The sequence below is a fragment of the Capricornis sumatraensis genome, chromosome 1 (genome assembly GCF_032405125.1).
Source record: "Capricornis sumatraensis isolate serow.1 chromosome 1, serow.2, whole genome shotgun sequence".
Taxonomy (NCBI): Eukaryota; Metazoa; Chordata; class Mammalia; order Artiodactyla; family Bovidae; genus Capricornis; species Capricornis sumatraensis.
This window is the reverse complement of record NC_091069.1, coordinates 252350732-252375787: the sequence shown is the minus strand read 5'-3', so window position 1 is coordinate 252375787 and position 25056 is coordinate 252350732. Positions and strand designations below refer to the sequence as shown.

Sequence of the window (25056 nt, the reverse complement as noted above, 5' to 3'; positions counted from 1 at the left end):
TTCAGAGCACAGGGTTGACACACACATCCTGGGAGCTCAGGACTGGCCTGGCTGAGGGACAGTGGGCCACCAAATACCCACAGTGGACACTGGAAACACAGCCCAGGTTTCAGGGCGGGCAGGGCAGTGACAATGGTGAGGGTGGGCCCCGCGGCGCCGGGCGTATGGGGAGGACCCTAGAGCCCCGAGCCCGTGGGTGAGAGTGCCACCACCCCATCCTGGAGTAAGTCTATGGCTTTCCCAGGACACGCATCCGTCCAGGAGTGACTCCGTGGAGTCACGTATGTCCCCCAAGATGCAGTGGACATCCCCCACAGAGCTGCTCTGTCATCTCCAGATGGGAAAGACTTTCTCCCCAACCTGAGAAAGACAAAGGAAAGGAAAACAAACCAATCAGACAGCAAATCATGTCAGTTTCATTACATACAGTATTTCCTAATAATAATTTAATATTGGACAAGAGGCTGGCATTCAGGTGAAGGCTTTTCTTTTAATGACAAGCATTTCAACTTTCAGCATAAAGCCAAGCACAAAATGGTTTGTTTGATTATTCTCTCTCCTGTGGGAACCTGAGTGAGGAAGAGGATTCTCAGTGGCCCCTGTGAGCCATGAGCCACAAGGCCCCACCAGCCATGCTCACTTAAGCCTAAAATTGCAGCCTCCGCCAGGACACGGCTCCACCACACATCCTCGGCGGCCACGGCAAGGCACACGCTGTGAGCGAGGCCACACCACGGCCCGGCCCTCGGCTCTCCCTGCACCTGGAGTCTCCCGGTCTCTGATCTCACTGACCAGCCCAGTCTAGAGGGAGAACTTAGCTTCCTGCACCTCTGCTTCCTGTGAACAGGAGGGTCCACCTCCTGCCATGAGGATTAGAAAAACAACCCAGACCAGCTCCGGCACAGAGTCTGCTGGGGTGGGAACAGGCACCCACCACTGTGAGACCACCACAGACCCGCCACCTTCCGGGACAGCATCAGAGCACAAGACTCTAGAGCTAAATGTCTTACTTTTTGTAACGCAGGGTCTTGTGCAGAAGTGATGGACCAGCTCAGGGTGACAGACATGTGTCGCCTCCACACGGGGTTCCTTTGTAACACCACTGCGCCCGTGACCATGTCTCCCACGAGGACAGGGACGGGCTCATCCATCATGAACAGCACCTGCTTCCAGTGGGTGGTGCTGCAAGACAGGGCGTGTGGTCATCTACGCCTGCCCCATCTGGGAAGGCCATGGAACTCCCACGGCCCCATCCGGGGATCAGACGGCTGCACAGGACCCAGGTGGGGTCACAACCTGGGCGGGGAGGTGGGTGGATGCAGCTGTTGGATGCTGCTCAGATTCCCTGGAACCTGAGGTGGACAGGCCACAAGGAAATGTGGCCAGACACAGGTCCTGGCCCCTCTCTGGGTCAACCCAGCCTCCGTGAGCTGGCACAGCAGTGCCTACCCAAAGCCACCGACCCTGAACTGTGACGCCCATGGTCCTAGTTCATGCAGTTAAAGAGAGATTCACACTCATGAAATCATGCCCAAAAGAAGTCATTACTTCTCTGAATTTGGCTGAGTGTGAGCAAGACAAGTGCAGCATTTGGGTGAGCAGGGACACCCCAAACTCTGTAAATTCCATGGTTCGGACACACAAGTGCCTGGTGTGGGCCCAGTCACACCCAGCACTAAGGTTCTCTGTGGCCTCTTTCCCTTCTGTCACATTCTCTCTGATGCACAGGCAGCCCACCTCAGCCACAGTGGTGGTCTCCTTGCCCCAGCCCACAGGTCCCCTCATCTCCACCCCCATACCACCTGAGTGTGGATGATCCCCACCCAGCGCTCGAGTGGGAACGTCAGGCACACCCGGTTCACGGGCCTGGGAGCAGGCCCGGCTGGAGTCCACTCTGGCCATTCAGCTCCTCCTCCTGCTCCACGTTCACAAAGGATGCCCAGGTCCTCCCCGGCCCAAAGGCCACAGTGGGGTCTGACCCAGGCGGCCGCCACCCTCCCTGAGGCCGTGCTCACTTCTGCCAACCACACGGTGCAGGTGAGTAGCAGGGTCATGCGGAGGGGAGTAGAGTCCCCACGTGAAGGCAGTGCTCCAGGGGCTGCTGTGTCCAGCCCCACAGACAGACAACACAGCTTGCATCCCCACACGCAGGAGCAGGCGTGCAGCTCTGAAATGTTACTACATGAAAATCGCATCTCAGGAAACATCTGCCTTCTCCAAGAGTCAGAGGAAAAGCCCCTGGAACTCTGAGCTGCAGCAGCAGGGGGGCCACGGAGAGAAAGTGGAGGCTGACCATCCAGGGCATCAGGGGCTCCCATACCTGTGCAGGGGCCGAGGCGACCCAGACTCACCTCCACACACAGCCCTGCCCAGCGCCCACACACCACCCACATGCCTGGCCTCACGCTCGGCCGGGTCTGGAGAGATTTTGGGTCCACTTCTGACTGTCTAGCCCTTCACATTCGTGACTCTGTCAGGCCTCCTCTGTGGCCCGCGGTGAGCGGGGGTGTGGCACACTCACGGGTGCAGCGGGCCGGTGCTCAGCACCAGCTGTGGCTCGTCCTCCTCCAGGTTCTGAAACTGGACGCTGAACCAGGCTGTGAATCCATGCAGCGTGCCTGCCTTCTGTATGTCAAAGTGCAGCTCGCCTTTCATCGTCTGTGTTCAAGGCAATGGGTGAGAAGTGGGTGCAGGCCCTGGACGCACGGGACCCATGGGCAGCGGCCACCTCCACGTGGCCATCCAAGACCCACAACACCACCCCGACAGCCACACTGTCTACCTCAGTAGCTACGACACAAATCTGTAACTTGCTAATTTAGCCGAACATGTCAAAAACCCAGAGAAGGGAAACGTTACGACTTGCATTCTGAACTCAAATGCTGCAGACAATCAGAAAGGTCTGAAGCAATCTAGGTCTCATTGTCCTGATTTTCTGTCCCAAAATCCAAGCGGGACACTTTCTCAATTCTCTGCACCAACAGGAAATTCCAGATTGAGTCTCTATGATCCCAAAATGAACTGAAGCCTCAGGTTCAGTCTGCATGTGGTTTTGTATTGTAAGTTCCATAAGAGGGTACCTCCACTTTGGAGGGACCCCTTAAAATGGGGTTGTCCAGATCCAGATCCACACACGCCACCTCATGGCCACAGATGGTAAGTAGGAGAACTGTAAGAATTTTGATAAGTGGGAGCTAAAAGAACTTAGGAAAAATTTTTAATTCAAATCCTATCATGACACATAATTAATCTGAATTTGAACAAGCTGAGAATATCAAACATACATCTAAAAATAACTGAAGATGTTAAAGAGGTTAGCTATAAAGAAAATAACCTAAAAATACTAAAAACAAAATCAGAATAGATTAAAAAGACTGGGAAAATCAAGAGCAACAACTCTAATTCATTTATTAGAATGACTGCATGGGGAAGGAAGGAAGGGTCATCTCTCCTCACCTCGAGGTCGGCGACCTGCACAGTTCTCATGTCCAACTGTAATATGGTGCATGGCTCAGATAGACAGTCGTCTGGTTTCAAAATGTGGTTATACTTGGGCTTCGAAAAAAACTCCTTAATTGCTAAAGATCTGGGGGGGAAAAGGAAGTGCTCAGCATCTGAGATGACACAGCCCCCATCTCAGGCTGTCTCGCTCTCTCCTCTGTGTTAGCAGGAATGCTAACTCACTGTCTGCAGCTCCAAGAGCAAAAGGCAGGGCCGAGAAGGCCAGCTCTGGTGGGCAGCAGCCGAGAATGGGAGCCAAAGGCACATCCTTCTGTGTCCCACTCACATACCCAGAGGACACAGAAGCCACAGGAAATTAAATTTCAGTGAATGGTGTGAGAGAACACATCTCCTCCAAGGGGCCAACCAATGTCCCTGGGAAATGCACGTCCATGGTCCTCCCACACCCAGTTCACAGTGCCCTTTACCAGACACTCCAGGCCCTGCTCAGAGCTTTCTCTGCCCTCCCTGGTCACTTTACCAGACATTAACACCAGGCAATACAAGAAGCCCCCTGCCCTTTCCAGACCTTCCCTCACTCCCACCACATCAGTTCTGCACAAACCACAGAGCTGCTGTCGGAGACCCCCCTCTCCACCCACTTTCAGATTTGGGTTGAGAATGCGACAATTCAACACATGAGGGAAGATTCCATACCTCTACACTGATATTATTTCTTTTTTTGAGTTTTTAATAAAAAACAGAAAGGCCCAGAGGCCCCCATCTTACTGCCAAGCCCTGATCATCTGGCAGGTGAGCAGCCATCCCTGATGAGGGGCCCTTCTCTGGCCCCAGGACAACTGCGAGGCCTCCCCTGCCTGCCTCCTGGCACCCTTGGAGGGGGAGGCAGCCACATACATACGTCATCCTTCTCGAGGAGGAAATGTGAGAAATGGGAGGCCCTTGTGAGGAGACCTTTTATGTCAAAACCTGAAGTCTGCCACAGGCATGACCGTAAGTCAGAAACCAGGAGAGCCACCCTGGATTCTGGGGCACTGCTTTCTGCGACAAAGGCCAGCAGGGACTCTACCAACACATTTTCCGACCCTTATTAAACACTCTTGGCTCTTAATGGGATCATCTGTCTGTTTTAATGGCCCACATTACCTTATGTTTCCTATCTGTTTGGGGCCTTATAAACAGGTCATTTCAATTCTGTTATCAGCTTCAAGGCCAGTAAGGCAATAGGCAGACTTCTCAGTCACGTGAACAAACTGGACTCCCAGCGGTGAGGGTTTTTCAGCCCTGCGGCCTGTGCCCCTGCAGGCTGGGAGCCCCACGCTTGCCTGAGGGCACTTACCGAGGTTAGGGTCTGGCCTGGGGTTCAGTCCCACAGGCCGGGAGCCCCACACTCGCCTGAGGGCACTCACTGAGGTTACGGTCTGGCCTGGGGTTCAGTCCCACATGCCAGGAGCCCCATGCTCGCCTGAGGGCACTCACTGAGGTTACGGTCTGGCCTGGGGTTCGGTCCCACAGGCCGGGAGCCCACGCTCGCCTGAGGGCACTCACCGAGATTAGGGTCTAGCCCCGTGGCCTGTGGCCCTGCAGGCCGGGAGCCCCACACTCACCTGAGGGCACTCACCAAGGTTAGGGTCTGGCCTGGGGTTTGGTCCCACAGGCCGGGAGCCCACGCTCACCTGAGGGCACTCACCGAGGTTAGGGTCTGGCCTGGGGTTCGGTCCCACAGGCCGGAAGCCCATGCTTGCCTGAGGGCGCTTACCAAGGTTAGGGTCTAGCCCTGCGGCCTGTGGCGCTGCAGGCCAGGACCCCCACGCTCGCCTGAGGGCACTCACCGAGGTTAGGGTCTAGCCCTGCGGCCTGTGGCCCTGCAGGCCGGGAGCCCCACGCTCACCTGAGGGCACTCACCGAGGTTAGGGTCTAGCCCCGCGGCCTGTGGCCCTGCAGGCCGGGAGCCCCACGCTCACCTGAGGGCACTCACCGAGGTTAGGGTCTGGCCTGGGGTTCGGTCCCACTGGCCGGAAGCCCATGCTTGCCTGAGGGCGCTTACCAAGGTTAGGGTCTAGCCCTGCGGCCTGTGGTGCTGCAGGCCAGGACCCCCACGCTCACTTGAGGGCACTCACTGAGGTTAGGGTCTAGCCTGGGGTTCAGTCCCACAGGCTGGGAGCCCCACACTCGCCTGAGGGCACTCACCGAGGTTAGGGTCTAGCCCTGCAGCCTGTGGCCCTGCAGGCCGGGAGCCCACGCTTGCCTGAGGGTACTCACTAAGGTTAGGGTCTGGCCTGCAGTTCGGTCCCACAGGCCAGGAGCCCCACGTTCTCCTGAGGGCACTCACTGAGGTTAGGGTCTGGCCTGGGGTTCAGTCCCACAGGCCGGGAGCCCACGCTCGCCTGAGGGCACTCACCGATGTCAGGGTCTGGCTTAGGGTTCGTGCCCTGGAGGCCAGGAGCCCCACACTCACTTGAGAGGGCTGAGGTCGAACTCATAGGCGTTGTCCCAGAAGAGCACCTTGCTGCGGTAGTCCCTGTCAGCGCTGCAGGGCACCAGGTGCAGGGCGGCTGTGGTCGGCCAGATGACCCCGTCCTCCTTCAGCCAGGCGTCCCGGGCATACAGGATGGACTCGATCATGAACTCAAACTGCGTGGAGGGAGGCACACAGGAGACACAGTGACTGAGACGGTGTCTGCTCCCAGCCCCCGGCCCCCACCACGGCACTCATATCCCGGGGACCGTCACGGACAGGACGAGCTGCCAGCTCACTGGAGGGCTTCTCTTACACCATCACAACAGCGGTCACCGAGTTCAGTCACAGCCTGGGCTTAAGCCCATTGACCCACACTGCTCCTCAGAACTGGGCACGGCCAATGGTCAGGGAACTTGCCCTCTCGCCCACCCTGCCCACCGAGGAGATAGCTGTCACCATAAGTGTTTTGGGGTCTTAACTCTCAAACAGTATCACTCTGGTCTGAGGTATTCTCAGAACCTTCGCCATGCTTTAAGTTGACTGAAGTCACTTCTCAAAAATGTGGAACAGCAAAGCAGGAGTGCCACAGAGGTCACGTGACCCTCATGTCAACAGCAGCAAGCACCCCAAGAGCCCCTCGGGGGTGTTGAATTTTGAGGATTCTTCATATGTTCAGGGTACACACTGTACATGTGAGTTGCAAATATTTTCTCCTAATCTTGGCCTTTATTCATTTTCTTAACATTGTCTTTTACAGAACAGACTTTTTAATTTTAATGAAGTCCAATTTATCAACTTTTCCTTTAATAGAGTATGCTTTTGGAGTCACACTAAAAACCCTTTGACTAATCACGAACATTTTCTATGATTTCCTCCAAAAGTTTTACAGTTTTATATTTAAGCAATTAGATACAATCAATTTTGAGTTCATTGTTCAAGATGAGGTATGAGGCTTAAAGTTGAAGCTTTTTTTAGTTTATGGATGGCCAACTCTTTCAACATAATTTGTTGAAAAGACTATCTTTTCTTCATTAAATTAACTCTGTTCCTCTGTTAAGAATCAGTTGACCACCTTTGTAGGAATCTACTATCCATTCTGTTCCACTGACTTACGTGTCTATCACTTCACCAGGTTCACAGTCTTGACCACCACAGCTTTATACTAAAGTCAGGTAGTAGAGTTTTTCCGATGTTGTTCTTCTTTCAAAAACTGCGGCATTTTCCTGGTGGTTATGGGGCTAAGACTCTGCGTTCCTAATGCAGGGGGCCCAGGTTCAATCCCTGGTCAGGGAAATAAAATCCTACATGCCATGACAAAGATTCCCAACTAAGATCCGGCACAGCCGAATACATATTTTTTAAAAATTGTATCAGCTATTCTAGCCTGCCTGTGCTCAGTCATGTCTGACTTTTTGTGATCCCATGGACTACAGCCTGCCACGCTCATCTGTCCATGAAATTTTCCAGGCAATAATACTGGAGTAGATTCCCATTTTCTTCTCCAGGGCTAGTTTATTTACACTGCACATAAATTTTACAATAAGCTTATCTGTACCTACAAAAAAATCCTGCTTGAATTTTTACTGGAATTGTATTAAATCTACAGATGAACCTGGAGAGAAGGGGCATCCTTACGGGGCCGTCTCCAGCTCATGACCAGTGCGTGTTGGTCAGCATCACCTGGAGTCAGCATCCAGAACTTGCACATGTTTTGCCAAGTGTCAATTCTGGAGCCACTGTAACCAGTCGTGGATAGTGCTAGTGTATAAAAATGTGACTGGGTTTTGTATGCTGACTTTGTACTCCATGATCGTCTTAAACTTGCCCACTAGTCTAGGAAAGTTTTTGGAGATTCCTTGGCATTTTCTACAAAAACAATCACGTTGTCTGAGAATACGGTTTATTCCCGTGCCTTCATTCTGTTTAGCTCCCATTTATTCCTTCTCTCTTGCAATGGTTAGATTTCCCAGGACAATGTTGAGCAGGAACAGGAGAGCACCCCTTCCCGCTTCATTCCTGCTCTGGGGGAAGTGGCCATTCTATCCTAACAAGTAAAAAGCTGAACTGAAAAGTTAACAACTCTTTGAAAGTCCATTAAGAGAAATTAGCTCACAGAGTAAATGGTCACCCTCAAATTGGAAAAACTGAGAGGCCTGTAAGACAGTCCCTGACTTATGATGGTTCAGCTTCATGACAGGGCAATAGGTATTCAGTAAAAACTATGCTTCGAATTTTGATCTTTTCCCAGCTAGTGATACACAGTGCAACACACACGTGCCACACAGGCCAAGCCCCCATCAGCCATGCAATCATGAGGGTGAACAGTCCACACACTGACAGCCTCTCCCTCTCAGGACAGTATTCAGTCGACTACATGAGACATTCAACACTCGTTTTCAACAGGCTTTGGTTATGATTTTGCCCAACTGTAGCCAAGTGGGAGTGCTCTGAGCACATCGAAGACAATGAGGCTCAGCTGTGATGTTCGAGAGCTGAGGCGTGTTGCATGCGTTTTGGATTTCGGTGTTTTCAGCTTAGGATGGGTTTGTCAGGACGCAGCCTCACTGTAAGTCAAGGAAGAGCTGCGGAGGGAATCGCAACTCACCAGAGCAGAAACATCCCTGGAACCAGGGCCAGGGAGGAAGCTGAACCGAGGCTGACAGGCTGCTGGGGCTCAGTGTGGACAAGCTGAGGCCAAGACTCCAGGCAGGCCCCATGACAGGGTCCCCACAGTAAATACCAAAGAAAAGTCCCAGTGCTTCTCACAAGCTCAAAAGAAACCACTGGAAATACGCCAGTGTGTTCTGTTCTTCTTAACAGGGTCTGCCCTCAGGAGAGACTATTTAACAGAGCCTAACCAGCTGGGGAAAGAATACTATCCAACTCGAGCACCCTCCAGCGATCCTGTCCCACCTAAAAGGAGAGAAAACTTGAAAAGCACCTGTGGGGTTCACAGTCCAGAGGCCCAGGATCACTCAACACTGAGACCCCAGAGCAACTCCCTCCGTATCTCACCATCACGTCTCTACAGGCCTGTTTACACAGACCCTTTATCCAGTCATCACATCTGGCTATCAGGAAAAAAACACAAGACATATGAGCAGTACAAGAGCCACAGCAAACCTCAGAACCAGATTCAGACACAGTGAAAGTGTTAGTCACTCAGTTGTGTTAGACTACTCGTGACCCCATGGACTGCAGCCCCTCAGGCTCTTCTGTCCATGGAATTCTCCAGGCAAGAATACTGGAGAGGGTTGTCATTCCCTTCTCCAGGGGATCTTCCCAACCCAGGTCTCCTGCATTGCAAACAGATTCTTTACCACTAAGCCACAAAGGAAGACACAGTAGGCAACTGTAATTATCAGGCTGGGAACCCAACAACTATGACTAATATGCTAAGGGCTCTAATGGACAAAGCAGACAGCATGCAAAACAGATGGGCAATGTAAACAGAGAAATGGAAATTCTTAGAACCAAAAATAAATGTTCAAGAGCATTTATGTACATTCTGAACGATGTAACAGAAGTGGAGGATGCCTTTGATGGGCTCGTTAGTAAGGACCCTCAGCTGAACAACAAGCCTGAGCTTGAGGAAATGAAAACAGAAACTGCCAAAGCTGAAAAGCAAAACAAAACAGGCTGAAAAAGAGAACACACTGAAGGGCTACAAAACACAAAAGGTATAATAGACACAGAACAAAAATACCAAGAGAAGAATGAGAGGCGGGAAGAGAAGAAAGAGTTGAAAAAATGACTGAGAATTTCCCCAAATTAATGTCAACTCCGTTCACAGATCACAGCCTTGTCGTGGTGAAGGGGATTGTGTAACTCAATGAAGCTGTGAGCCATGCGTGCAGACCCACCCAAGATGGATGGGTCATAGTGGAAAGTTCTGACAAAACATGGTCCACCGGAGGAGGGGACAGAAAACCACTGCCATATTAGAACCTTACGTGGCGTCTTACATGGTTCACACTGTTTGCTGAACCCAGGGTAGGTAAGGCACGAGCAGGGAGGTTGGAAGAAAACTGAGGCGCCGTAGGGCCTGCAGACATGTGTTTATTCTCTAATGGCGGGTGCAGTGGCAAAGGAGGATTTCTCAGGTGGGGCTTATATATGTTTCCAGAACAAAAGTGGTCCATGACCAAGCAAGTACAACACGATGTGCACGCACAGTGCTGTAAGTGATCGCCACTGTTACAAAACCACGTATTTACAAAACGTGGGACGCAAGACCCTGACCACGCCATCTTGGCTGATTTGCTCTTTCCCTACACGTGGTTAGAACCTTATGCAGGACAACTGACTGGTTCAAAATTGGGAAAGGAGTACAACAAAGCTGTACATTGTCACCCTGTTTATTTAACTTATATGCAGAGTACATCATGCAAAATGCTGGGTTGGATGACTCACAAGCTGGAATCAAGATTGTTGGGAGAAATATCAACAACCTCAGAGATGCAGATGATACCACTCTAATGGTAGAAAGTGAAGAAGAACTAAAGAGTCTCTTGATGTGGGTGAAAGAGGAGAGTGAAAAACCCGGCTTAAAACTCAACATTCAAAAAACTAAGATCATGGCATCCGGTCTGATCACTTCATGGCAAATAAAAGAGGAAAAAGTGGAAACAGTGACAGACTTTATTTTCTTGGGTTCCAAAATCACTGTGGACATTGAATGCAGCCATGAAATGAAAAGATGCTTGCTCCTTGGAAAATAAGCTATGACCAACCTAGACAGCATATTAAAAAGCAGAGACATTACTTCGCCAACAAACATCCAGACAGTCAAACATATTGTTTTTCCAGTAGTCATGTATGAATGTGAGAGTTGGACTATAAAGAAAGCAGAGTACCAAAGAATTTATGCGTTTGAACTGTGGTGTTGGAGAAGACTCTTGAGAGTCCCTTGGACAGCAAGGAAATCAAAGCTGAATATTCTTTGGAAGGACTGATGCTGAAGCTGAAACTCCAATATGCTGGCCACCTCATGTGAAGAGCCAACTCACTGGAAAAGACCCTGATGCTGGGAAAGGTTGAAGGCAGAAGGAGAAGGGGACAACAGAGGATGAGATGGTTGGATGGCACCACCGACTCAATGGACATGAGTCTGAGAAAACTCCAGGAGATGGGAAACCTGGTGTGCTGCAGTTCATGGGGTCACAAAGAGTTGGACACAACTGAGCGAGTGAACAACAACAATGCCAAACAGAAGCCACAGATCCAGGCGTGAAGAGCACACCGAGCAGGATAAATGTGTGGTGGTGGCGGGGGGAGTATGAAGAGGCATGTCATCTTCAAACTATAGAGACTCAAAAGATAAAGTCCTGAGAGAGGCTGGGGGAAAAACACCTACCTACTGAGGAACAAAGATAAAATTTCACCTGAATTCTCAGAAACCCTGAAAGCAAGAAGACAGTGGAGTGAAATATTTAATGTATTTCTTGGTTTTCTGTTGTGCGGTTTTTTTTAAGCCGCCCTGTGCTGCATGTAGGATCTTAGTTCCCTGACCAGGGATTGAACCTGGGCCCCTGCATGGGGAGCACAGTGCCTTAACCACTGGACTTTCAGGGAAGTCCTTGTGATTAAGGATCTTTGATGTTACTACTGCAAAAGGACTAGAACTTGCTGAAGGCTCAGATGATGGTTAGCATTTTTAGGCAATAATGTGTATTTTAATTAATATATGTACATTGTTATTTTAGATGTAACGCTTATTGCACACCCTACAGTATAGGGTAAACATAACTTTCTATGCACTGGTTTCCAACGTATTTGTGTGACTTGCTTTATTGCAGTAAGTGCCTTGTCATGGTGCTCTGGATATGAACCTGCACTATCTCTGAGGTCTGCCCGTAGATCATAAACGCAGATCTACATTAAGAAAGGAAAGCACTAAAAGAGAAATAAGTGAAGATGAAACTAGAACTTCTGTTTTTCCCATTCTTAATTAATCTAACAATTTAATCTAACTAATCTAACAATGTGTCCAAAATAACAGCAACACAGTACCTGACCATGTATGTGTATTTATGCTTACGTGTAACAAAACGAATGAAAATGCTCATACAAGGGACTGGAGGGAGAAGTCAGAATTATTTTGTTTTCATAAAGAACTCACACTAGCCATGAATCACCTCAGTGTTGGATGAAAACAGACATGAATCAGCTGTAAGTATATACTGGAAACTGCTGTTCTCTGTGCCCAGTCATGACCGACTCTCTGCAATCCACCATGGACTATAAGATTTCCCAGGCGACAAGACTGGAGTGGGTTGCCATTTCCTTCTCCAGGGGATCTTCCTGCCCCAGGGACTGAACCTGGGTCTCCTGCACAGCAGGTGGATTCTTTATCACTGAGCCCCCAGGGAAGCCCTTCGAAACTGTAGGGCAACCAATTAAAAAAGGAAAACAGAACAAGTATAACCGATATGCTAAGAAAGGAGAGAAAACAGAGTCATATAAAATGCTCAGTTAAAACATCAAAAGGCAAAACACCTAAATATATATGGAAAGTATTAAGAGATCTGAAAAGAGAAATAGGCACAATACAATCATTGTAGGGGACTTCAATACCCCATTTTCAACAATAGATAAATCATCCAGACAGAAGTCTTAAGGTTCAGTGTCATTTGCTGTCACCTTCCCAAATCTCTGCGGTCTGTAAGAAGTGAGGACCAACATTCTTATTGTTCATATAAGTTAGTTCCTTACTATTTAAAACAAACTTCCTGCTGGAAACCCCGGTGGTGTCCCCCTCCCCTTCATCCATACGTCACTTCTCTGGGTTTTTACCGAGACTAAACTTCAGACCACATTTCACTGTAACCACTTAGGTCCCAGAAAGAGGGTGGGCCGAGGGTCCAATGAGACACAGACCTGCAGGCCCAGCTCCCACTCACCTTTCACCTGCCCTTGGAGCACAGAGAGCTCGGGAGTTCAGAAACCACTGTGGAGGGTGGGTGGGCAAACCAGCAACCTCTCCACCCCAACCCAGGTGAGACTGGGGAGGGAACCTGGGAGAGCCTGGGCTTCAGGCTGGCCAGCAATGCTAGCACGGAAAACACAGCCTAACATCACGCACTAGATATTCGCAGGTTCTCGAAGAGAACAGAAATTTATGTAAATCATTCACCAGAAAGATACATTCACTCTGACTTAGATTTCCCATAAAGATTTTTTTTAATCCATTAAAAATTCAAGATATTGAGCCAATGTTCAAACAAGAAATCACTGACATGTCACCTTAGGAAAAAGTCAAAATTAATCATGATGTACGAATATTCCAGAGCCCAAAGCAGCCACCGCAGCAGTCCCCACGGCCCCTTACCAGCAGGCAGGTGCCCATCCACTCAGACACCAGCACGTCCACCTTCTCCGGCAGCACCACGTCTTCCACCTTCTGCTGAAACACGGTGATGATATCAGCAAAGCCATTCTGCACGACCAGCTGCCCCGTGTGCTGGGCCATCTCACTGGCCTCCACCGCAAACACCTACATGTGACAGAAACACCATCCATGTGTGCCCCACACCACGGCCAGCTGTCCACTCTCCCCGAGCCCAAATCACCAGCAGAGTCAGAACCAGCATCAGAGAAAGGAAGGCAGCATGCTGGACGGCCGGGAGGGCCTGCCTCTCACCCTGACTCCACCTTCCGCCAAAACACAGGCACAGGGCTGTGTGCAGGTGGACAGAGCCTCTGCACCTATGGGTGCCGCCCACCCCAGAGGTCCTGGGTCAGGCCCAGCAGCCTAGCTCCCATATACACAGCAACAATCCATAACCAACACAGGAGACTCCTGGCCCTCAAACGACATCAGTGAGACTTTGAGGCCACCAGCAGCTAGTTACCAATCGAGGATCTAAGAAGTCCTAAATGCTACGTCTGGGTTCTGGCAGGATCGGGACTTGGGCAGCACTGCGCTGCAGCTCTACCTGTGAGCCTCATCCTCCTGCCTCGGGGCCACTGAGAGGGGCACCTCTGCTAGGCTCAGACGGGCCTTAAATGGCAGAGGACCGGAGCCCAGTGGGAGTCCCAGAGAGTGGTCCACCCTGACCCTAGCAGGGTCACATTTGGGGCGGGAGGACACCGTGACACCAGGATAGCAGTCTACACAAGCTGCCCAGCCCTGACACGTGGATACACGTGTTTCTAACGTAACTGAAGTAAACGTTTCACAAAAACATCCCACCAGTTTCAGCTCACTGTCCTGCCCTATTCCACTATGTGCTGCTTGCGACTCATCAAACCCACAGCATGGCCTCTGGAGGGCTCAGCCTTCAGAAACACGCTGCGCTCTTCACTAAGCAGCAGAGGCATCACCAAGACCCTGCTCAGAAGCTCCCTACTCACGGCTCTGGGCTGAGCATAGTGTGCACAGAAGAGGCTGATGATCCCAGTGCCACAGCCGACGTCCAGAATCACTTTGTCTTTCAGGGATTCTTTATTCTGCAGGATAACGCTATGGTACTTAGTTGTTCGAGGCTGGTCTGCCAACATCTCCAAGTGAAGTTTCTAGATGAAATACACGTGAAGGAAGGATCACTGCCTGTCATTAGCGCTACGCTATGCTCTGACCTTGGACAATCAGAGCCTGACCTGACCCCCATAAAGCCCCACACCACCCCATGCCTAAAAATACGTGCAAAAATCAGAAGACCAAAAAAATGCCAACAGATACAAATAAGAGTAGACAGTGAAGGAATGAGGTAGAAGCTTCTGGAACCCTTCCCATGCAGTGGGGTGCACCTCTCCAAGAGGCAGGTGACCAAAGAAGCAGGTGTGGACCCGGAGGTGGACACGGGAGAAGCAGCCACATTCCTGACCTGACACAACATGGCCAAGATCCGCCATGAGAAAATGGACAAGACTGACAGAGGCTGCAGGAGGTGATGGCACCCCACAGGAATCGAATGCATCCCCAAGGAGGCAGAGCAGGGCTCCTCCACACAGTTCAGGAAGCCACAGAGGGGGCACCCCCAGCACCATCCCCACAGACCCGCCAAGGAGACCCAGCCCAAGCAGCACTTGGAGGGTGGGGGTGTGGCGACAGGGGCCTGGCAACCCAGACCAGGTCAGCACCAACAGGAGCCTGTGTGGGCCTCGCGAGCCCATGGCTCCTCAGGGACAGACAGACAGAGGGAGACCACCAAAGCGGACTAAGTTGAGACCCAGATGTCCTGCCTGCAGGTCAGAACCAGGATACGGAACCCAGGGAAGAGGTGTGGTTGCATTCACCTCAGATACAATACACTTCAGAGCGAACAGCATCAGGTCATGACATGGACAGCAGGTGACTGAGGATGGGGGTGGTGGGGAGCCTCCACATCAACACAAGAATCACTGCAGCAAGAGAACATAATAATTCTAAAGGTTCCTGCGCCTCCACAACAGAGCTTCAAAACACACAAAGCGAAAGCCAGGAGAAATGCAACAAGGAACACAAATTCACCATTACGGCCAGAGGTTTCCATACCCTTCTCTCAGTAACTGACAAGTAGAAAATCATAAGAGACACAGATACGAACAACAGTATCAGCTAACTTAATCCAACAGATATGAACAGCTTTCCCAACTATTTGCAATCATACAACGTCTACAGATTCACCTAGAAAGGTACACAACCATGTATGATCAAAACCTCAAAACATAAAGAGACATAACACAAGGGTTAAGAAATGAGGAGAGTCGGCGTATCACCACAAAGATGTCACTCCTCCCTAAATTCACTTTCCATAAAACACATTAAAATGCCAACCAATGGGGCAGGGGCAAAGGGGGAGCACAACAAAACAGTAATAAAATTAGTTTCAAAAAATAAACAGATCAGGCCGTGAAGATGCTAAAAAGGTAAATCAAAACCGAGATACGTGTTTTTTTGCCTTTAAGATGGGAAATCTTTTTTCAGCTGGCAGCTTTTTCTGTGAAGACCTGCAGCAAATGCACCTTCTGCGCCGCTGGGAGGCGCACACTCAGCCGACATTCCAGGTGGGTGGCTTGGCTTGATCCACCCCAGAAAAACTCATACACACATCGCCCTCAAACCCACCCAGTGGGAATCTACCAAAAGGGAGCCGGATTCACGTAGGAGAACATCCACTACAGCATGGCTTGGCAAGTAAAAAGCAAACACGGTCCTTTCTAAATCAACACACCGGAGCTACTGAGCAGAACAGACGTTCAAAGCAGTACAGCTACGTGAGAAAGGTGGTAACAGTGTATGGGACTACTCCTTTTCCATAAATTTAAAAGAATAAAACAGATGCCGCTTAGACTTGAAAGAAGTGTCTACACTGCTATTGGGAGAAATCTCACAGAAGAGACAGACCTCAGCTTCTCATTAACTCTTTCTTACCAGATGGAAACCTCTAAGCACGTACACAGTGGCAGATTTTCTTCTCTTAGGCTCCAAAATCAGTGTGGATGGTGACAGCAACCATGAAATGAGAAGATGCTTCCTTCTTATTAAGGAAAGCAATGATAAACCTAGACAGCATGTTAAAACACAGACATCACTTTGCTAACAAAGGTCCGTGTAGTCATGTATGGATGTGAGAGTTGGACCATAAAAAAGGGTGAGCTCCAAAGAATTGATGCTATTGAACTATGGGGCTGGAGAAGACTCCTGAGAGTCCCTTGAACAGCAAGGAGATGAAACCAGTCAATCCTGCAGGAAAGCAATCCTGAATATTCATTGGAAGGACTGATGCTGAAGCTCCAGTACTCTGGCCACCTGATGCGAAGAGCTGACTCATTAGAAAAGACCCTGATGCTGGGAAAGAAGGGGATGACAGAGGATGAGATGATTGGATAGTATGAATTTAGATGTGAATTTGAGCATTAGGGCATGAACTTGGGCAAACTCCAGTAGCTAGTGAGGGACAGGGAGGCCTGGTACACTGCAGTCCACGGGGGTCACAAAGAGGTGAACATGACTGAGAGACTGAACAACAAGCATGTACATGCATCAGTGGTTTCCCATTTACTTTAACATTTTTAATGATCCAATATGATGGGGGCTTCCCAGGTGGCTCAGTGGTAAAGAATCTGTCTGTCAATGCAGGAGACGCAAGAGATGAGGGTGAGTAAGATCCCTGGGTCATGAAGATCCCCTGGAGCGGGAAATGGCAACCCACTCCAGTATTCTTGCCTGTGAAATCCCATGGACAAAGCAGCCTGATGGGCTACAGCCCAAGGGGTCACAGAGACCTGGACACCACTGAGCACACACACATGCACAATACATAGCTACAGTGCACACACTCTTGTACCCACATCCACTCGGAACCCTGCCAGCACCCCAGGCCTTCCCACCTGGCCTCACCAAACACAGACCCCCTTTACCAGTAACCATCATCCAAATTCTAAGGGGAATCCAGTCCCTGATCTCCAGATCCTCCACTTCTATACACATTCACAAACAACACCTTTCAACGTTGCCTTATAACCTCACAGAACTGAATCTACCGTACTTGAAACGTTCATCCTTCAACTATCCATTTTATTTAGTCTAAAATATAAACAGGTTGTCTGGACCATAGAACTTTGGGTCTTCATTCACACTGGAAAAAACCAAACTAATAAGCTAGTTATTTATAGGTAATACTACTACTGATTTATACAACTTTTTACATTTTATTTTTACTGTAAAATTTACTACTTTTTTTTTAAACACTGAGGAAAGTTTATAATTCCATAGCTCGGATAGTATCTCTAAACCAGGAATCGGTACATTACAGCCAATCCAGGCCATCACCTGCTTTTGCATGGCCTGCAAGCCAGGATTGGCTTTTACATTTTAAAATGGTTTTTAAAAATCCAAAAACACGACACATGAAATCATATGGAAGGCAAATTTCAGTGTCTATAAATAATGTTTTATTGGAACGCAGACCTGCTCACTGAAATTTTTAAGTCTGCTTCAGCACTTGGATGGCAGAGCTGAGCAGCTGGGCTGAAGAAAACATCTGCAGGCCCCACTCTGAAGAGTTGAGCTGAAGCCCAGAAATTATTTTTAAAGTTAGAACCTAAAACCAGAGAGTGGCAAGCGGCTCCGCCTGGCTAGGCGGGCAGGAGGCAGTACCAGGGTTCCATAGCTGCCGAAGTACTCCTCATCCTGCCAGGAATCCTCGGGGTCCCAGTCCTCCAGCTGCTTCCCCAGGTGGTTCGCCGGGATGTACCCACAGCAGCCCGCACGCTCACCCCACCACCAGTCCGCAGTGGTTTGTCTCAGGATGAGGATCTTTTCTCCTCTCAAAAAGCTGAGCTAGAGAAACATATACAGAAATGAAAACTAAAGAAAAACCTGCAGTTGGTATTTCAGTGGTGGCTCAGTGATAAACCTCCATCACTGGTCCCAAATCACAGCAATTGCAGTAAGGAGTCAATGGGAAGGACATCAACTGACAGTCTATGAAAATCACACTAGGATTTTGAGATTTCTTTGGAAATCTACAAGAAACAAAAGCAGACCTTAACAAGAAAGAGCAAGCATTTTCGAACAGCTTGAATTTCTTAGAATTTCTAACAGCCCTTTTACTGTAACTCAGCTAGACGGTAGCTGATTCAGTTGCTGGAGGCTTACGCTAATTACTATTACAAAGTAAAGAAAGCTGCGTTCAAGTAGATGTTTTTATTTTACACCCAATTTCCCTTAACTAAATAAGTTACAAGTAAGGGTTTCAAAGCAGAGGTGAAGCAGGTACCTCCTCCCCAACCCCATTCCTCACCCAAGGATTCTACACATCAGGCTTGGGACCTGGATCTGTTAGGCTGGAAGGGTCACTCGTGGGTCTTCTGTTGCTGTGAAGTATCTGAATACTTCTTTATTTAAATCTGCTGACTTCTGCAAATTTGACGTCTAATCCTGCCACTGAACATGCTGAGCCCACAAAGAATAAACCCACATGGCTACCTGCGTCTCATCGGTGGCAGAATAGTCTGCGATGGCCACGAACTCCTCTGGGTGCACAGCCCCCTGGAGGTGCTCCTCCTCAGCCTGCGTGGCAGGGTCCTCCTCCTGCTCAGAGCAAGGGAGAAAGGGAGGTGATGGGGGCAGCCTTTCCTCTCCCTTCCTCTCTCTCCATCTCTGCCTGTCTCTGTCTCTCTTCATCTCTCAACACGATTCTTTTCCACTCACTCTCGCCCCATTCAGCTCCACGCTCACTGCCACTGGCTTCCCACCACCCCCTATCCTCAGCTGCCTGCTGTCCATGTAGAACATGGAGCAGCAGGAGGTCCCCACACCTCTCCGTGCGCATGTCACACCTATGCCCGCACACATACATACACACACACCCAGTTTATTTTTTCTATTGACATAGCTTTCTGTCAAAGATTGCACAGCCACTTTTTTAAATTTTTTTCTTTTTTCACTCACATAATACCTTGAGGAAAACTCCCCACCTGCAGAACTCTAACTTATAATGTTCAGTGGCTACTTAACATTACACAGCAGAATGCCACCTGAGTCTTCAGTCGACCTTTACTGATGGACTTTCTCTATGTCCACAAACATCTGCGCACATTTATCCTGACACGATGACATTTTATCTCTATGGGATAGACTGACATGGATGACACACAGGCATAGGTTTCATTCAAACATTTGTCAGGTTCTTTCCATAAAGGGTGAGGCACTTCTCCAGCAGTGCATGGAGTGACTGACTTGAGTTTTTGCAGACTGCTATGTGTAGAGACTCCAGAAAGGGTAAATATGTGGGGAAAAACTATTACTTACACTTTACAAAGAAGACTTCTGATAGTACAGAGAAACTAATAATTTATGGTGGGGTTTATAACATATATAGAAGTAAAAGGTTAGAACACAGCACAAAAATAGGGGCTGGTAAATGGAACTAATTTGGAGGATTCTTACACTGTCAGTTCAGTTCAGTCGCTCAGTAGTGTCTGGCTCTTTGGAACCCCATGAATCGCAGCACGCCAGGCCTCCCTGTCCATCACCAACTCCCAGAGTTCACTCAGACTCATGTCCATCAAGTCGGTGATGCCATTTAGCCATCTCATGCTGGGTTGTCCCCTTCTCCTCCTGCCCCCAATCCCTCCCAGCATCAGGGTCTTTTCCAATGAGTCAACTCTTTACATGAGGTGGCCAAAGTATTGGAGTTTCAGCCTCAGCATCAGTCCTTCCAATGAACACCCAGGACTGGTCTCCTTTAGGATGGACTGGTTGGATCTCCTTGCAGTCCAAGGGATTCTCAAGAGTCTTCTCCAACACGACAGTTCAAAAGCATCAATTCTTCTGTGCTCAGCTTTCTTCACAGTCCAACTCTCACATCCATACATGACTACTGGAAAAATCATAGCCTTGACTACACAGACCTTTGTTGGCAAAGTAATATCTCTGCTTTTTAATATGCTATCTAGGTTGGTCATAACTTTTCTTCCAAGGAGTAAGTGTCTTTTAATTTCATGGCTGCAATCACCATTTGCAGTGATTTTGGAGCCCAGAAAAATAAAGTCTGACACTGTTTCCCCTGTTTCCCCATCTATTTCCCATGAAGTGATGGGACCAGATGCCATGATCTTAGTTGTGAAGAGGTTAAAAAAAAAAAGATTGGGATAGGTTAGGGATACACAACATAATTTCTTGGGTAACCACTAGAATGATATAAAAAGGTAATGCTAAAAAGTTAATCAAGGAGATAACATGGAATTATAGAAAATATTTTATTAATCTAAAAGGCAAGAATGGAAAAAGGTAAAAAGGAAGAACTGTGACAAAAAGGAAACAAACAGCAAGATGTTAGACTCATTATGTTAAATGTTAACGGACTGAACACTCTAATTAAATGGCAAAAATTACCTAAAAGGAAAATAAAAGACACAACTACAGGCTCTTTACAAGAGGAATACTTTAAATATATAGAGTGAGACTAGTTGAAAATATAGATATATATGTGTCTGTGTGCCATCCAAACACTAACTGTAAGAAAGCTGGTACCACTAAATTAATATAAGACAAAGTAGATGCTAGGCAAGAAGTATTAATTGGTAAAAAGAGAGACTTCATAAAAATAAAAGGGTCAACTAATCTAGTAAACAAATACTAACCTAAATATATGTACCAAGTAACAGAGATTCAAAATATATGAAGCAAAAAGTGATAGATCCAAATGGAAGTAACAAAAAACAGACAAATCCACAATCACAGCAGAGATGTTTTAAACTCATCTCTCTCAGTAGTTGAAAGAACAAATGGACAAAACATCAGACAGAATCCAGAGATTTGAGCAATACTAAGTAAGGACCCATATGACGGTGATGACACCGATAGCTCAGTTGGTAAAGAATCCACCTGCAACACAGGAGACTCTTGTTCGATTCCTGGGTGGGGAAGATCTGCTGGAGAAGGGATAGGTTACCCACTCTAGTATTCTTGGGCTTCCCTTGTGGCTCAGCTAGCAAAGAATCTGCCTGCAATGTGGGAGACCTGGGTTCGATCTCTAGAAGGGAAAGGTTACCTATTCCAGGGTTCTGGTCTGAAGAATTCCATGGACTATATAGCCCATGGGGTTGCAAAGAGTTGGACACAAGTGAGAAACTTAGGGAAAAAAAAAAAAATGACCCATCTGACAGTGACAACACTGGACACCACACCCCACAACTGCAGAATAACTTAGTCTCTGAAAGTGCACATGCAACATCCAAGGCCAGACAGGGTCTTACAAAGCCCAATGTAAGGCCAAACAGTCCTTACAAGGAGACCATAAAGCAGGCATGAGTAAATTTCCAAAGACTGAAATGCTGCATTTTCAGACCAAGCATTAAGTAAAACCAAAACCAATAACACAAATATAAAATTTCCCAAATGTCTGAAAATTAAGCAACATACTCTGGATAGCCCAGAAAATTTCAAATTTCCACCATTTAGGTAAATTCTAAAAAGCAACACAAACAATATCATATATTGCTCAAAGATACCTACATAAGGCATAAAAGAATAAAAAACGGTCAAGAAACACAAAGATCAATTCATAATTCATAGTCGTGTTTGCCCTTAAGATAGAAGAAGAAGAATGGGACTGGGGAACGGACTTGATTCATGGTTTTTTCATTCATTCATATATATATATGTGTATATATATATATACACACACATACTTATATTCTGAATATGACAAAATGTTAGCAAGTTTCCATTTCCCTGTAATACGTAATTTTTTGCAGTATTATTCTATAAATACTGTCACCCTGTTTATTTAACTTATATGCAGAGTATAGCATGAGAAACACTAGATGAAGCACAAGCTGGAATCAAGATTGCCGTGAGAAATATCAATAACCTCAGATATGCAGATGATACCAACCCTTATGGCAGAAAGAGAAGAAGAACTAAAGAGCCTCTTGATGAAAGTGAAAGAGGAGAGTGAAAAAGTTGGCTTAAAGCTCAACATTCAGAAAATGAAGATCATGGCATCTGGTCCCATCACTTCATGGCAAATAGATGGGGAAACAGTGGCTGACTTTATTTTGGGGGGGCTCCAAAATCACTGCAGATGGTGACTGCAGCCATGAAATTAAAAGACACTTACTCCTTGGAAGAAAAGCTATGACTAACCTAGACAGCATATTAATAAGTAGAGACATTACTTTGCCAACAAAGGTCCATCTAGTCAAGGCTATGGTTTTTCCAGTAGTCATGTATGGATGTGAGAGTTGGACTATAAAAAAGGCTGAGCACAGAAGAATTGATGCTTTTGAACTGTGGTATTGAAGAAGACTCCTAAGAGTCCCTTGGACTGCAAGGAGATCCAACCAGTCTATCCTAAAGAAAATCAGTTCTGAATATTCATTGGAAGGACTGATGTTGAAGCTGAAACTCCAATACTTTGGCCACCTGATGTGAACTGTTTCATTTGAAAAGACCCTGATGCTGGGAGGGATTGGGGGCAGGAGGAGAAGGGGACGACAGAGGATGAGATGGTTGGATGGCATCACCAAGTCAACGGACTTGAGTTTGAGTAAACTCTGGGAGTTGGTGATAGACAGGGAGGCCTGGGGTGCTGCAGTCCATGGGGTTGCAAAGAGTCGGACACAACTGAGCGACTGAACTGAACTGAACTGATTCTATAAATGTTCCAGTACTTTTTAATTTCTTGAAAGAAAATTAATACATCCACAAAATTAAAACATTTTCTGATAATTTTAAAAAACAGATGAGTGAAATGATCCAACTACAAATAAAATTTCTATATATAAAAACCACATGAATTTAGAATACTAATTAGAATGAAAAGAGGAAAAAAATGTCAAAATTGATATCACAGACATGAAAATGTTTTAAAAAAAACATTTATTAGAGTATTGTTTTTTAATTTTACATAATCAACATTCCTTGAAATTTAAGGTGACTTTTTCTTTTTTACTGTTAACTTGAATGATACATGTTACAAGCAGAAAAGAAGCATAAATATATAAATCTTTTCTAATATCCAACCTGTGTCTAACATATTCTGTCTGGGATGTTTTCAACAACTAAAAAAAAAAAAACCTGTGCTTGCTTCACCAGCTCAAGACCCAAAAATGGAACCCTAGATTCCTGGGAGGTGTTTACAATGCCCAATTCAGAATGTCCTGTGTGACCTCACAGTGCACGTTCTCTGTTTAAGCAGCCCCTGGTTAGTGGCCACCTTCCAAGGTCCAAGGAAATCACCATCACTTCATGAGTGAGCGAGCTCCACTCTCTGCAATGGTCCCAGTCTTTAAATACAAGTTCACAAATAGCAGAACCAAAATTACCTGCAACTCACTTCTGGGGCAGTCACCTGGTGTTGCCATGGTTCCTTTGGAATCTGTACATAACTGCTGCTTTAATGTTTCATTTTTCCCTTCATTTCTATTTTTTAAAAAAGAGAGAATGAGAAAATGCTTGTTACGTTGCATCATAATGTTCACTTATCTTTTAAGGTCCATGAAAAAGGTCTTCCACCAAATGGAAGTAAATGTAAAGAATGTGAAGAATGAACGGAAATGAAATTTATAAATACAACTCTTACAAAATCAACTGAAAACATTTAAAATTTATGCACTCCAAACAATGTATATTTTCATTGCTAGCCTGCAAAGTGTTAACTGTTTATTGGCCAAAGCCTGTTACTTTCTGTTAGATCACTGGGTAAATTTAAAACAATAAATTGATGTCAACCCTTAATTTGGAACCCTGACAACTGTGACTCCAATTAAAATTTCCTATCTGGGGCTTTAAAGTGTTTCCACTAACAGGAACCAAGGTCTGCACCTGCCAGAGACTTTTCTTTTCAGTTTCAATCTTATTCTTCCAGTGACAGTGTAACTCACATTGTGCTCTGCGATGGATGTGTGTTTTTTTAATTACGCAGCAACTCCTCGTTTGAAATGAGGGCTTCACATTATCAGTCAATACCTAGTACTTGTTTTTGTGACGTTTATAATTACAAATACTAATACACATACATTGCATTTTCACTGGAAACTGAATTGAGGCCAACATGGGGCGGGGCCGGAAGATGAGGCGTGGCCGTATTGATGGATGGGGCCTGGGTGGGCGGGGCGGAATAGTAGTGTGGTGCTCGGCTAAGGGGCGGAGCACGGTTGGGGGAGAGGGCCCTGAAGGGCAGGTGGCCCATGGGCCGGAGAGAGAAATAGGTGAAAGGAGGATGAAGGGAGGGACGGGGCGTGATCCAAGAGCGGAACGGGTAGTGGGGGAAGAGAATGGGACCTGCGTTCGGTAGGGTGGTCCCGGGTGCCAAAGACAGACGGGGAAGTGGGCGTGGTTGTGGGAGGGGCGGGCACTGTGGGCGTGGTTGAGGAGATAGCGGGGCAGTAAGGCAAAGGGTGCGGTGTCGTGGGCGTGGCGCGAATGGGGGCGTGGCCTTGTGGGCGGGGCGCCGAGCCCGCGGTCGGGGGCTAGCAGAAGCAGGAAGGCGCGGGGAGCCCGGGAAGGAGAACGGCGGCCTCGGTGCGCCGGCTGACGCACACCTAGGGAAAGGACCCCTCCCCTCCCCTGGCATGTCCAGCTTTACGCGCGGTCCGGTCGCCCGAGCTGCCCACGGGAAACCTACCTCAGTCGCGTTTCTCCGCTGAGGTCGGCGTCCACACCTCCGGAAAGGAGTGGAAGCCAGCACCCACCA

General features: G+C 47.7%; 1 protein-coding gene across 1 annotated transcript; it reads right to left on the bottom strand.

Annotated features, from left to right (window-relative positions):
• Positions 1 to 202: 202 nt before the first annotated feature.
• On the bottom strand, positions 203 to 25056 carry PRMT2 (protein arginine methyltransferase 2). The gene is made up of 11 exons (XM_068976801.1): positions 24988 to 25056; positions 23687 to 23783; positions 18840 to 18944; positions 18009 to 18191; positions 14279 to 14440; positions 13254 to 13418; positions 5921 to 6096; positions 3457 to 3586; positions 2522 to 2658; positions 1011 to 1182; positions 203 to 360 (listed from the first exon to the last, which is right to left on the bottom strand). The coding sequence occupies exons 2-11, from the start codon at positions 23723 to 23725 to the stop codon at positions 328 to 330; spliced, it is 1302 nt and encodes a 433-aa protein (XP_068832902.1). The 5' UTR covers positions 23726 to 23783; positions 24988 to 25056; the 3' UTR covers positions 203 to 327.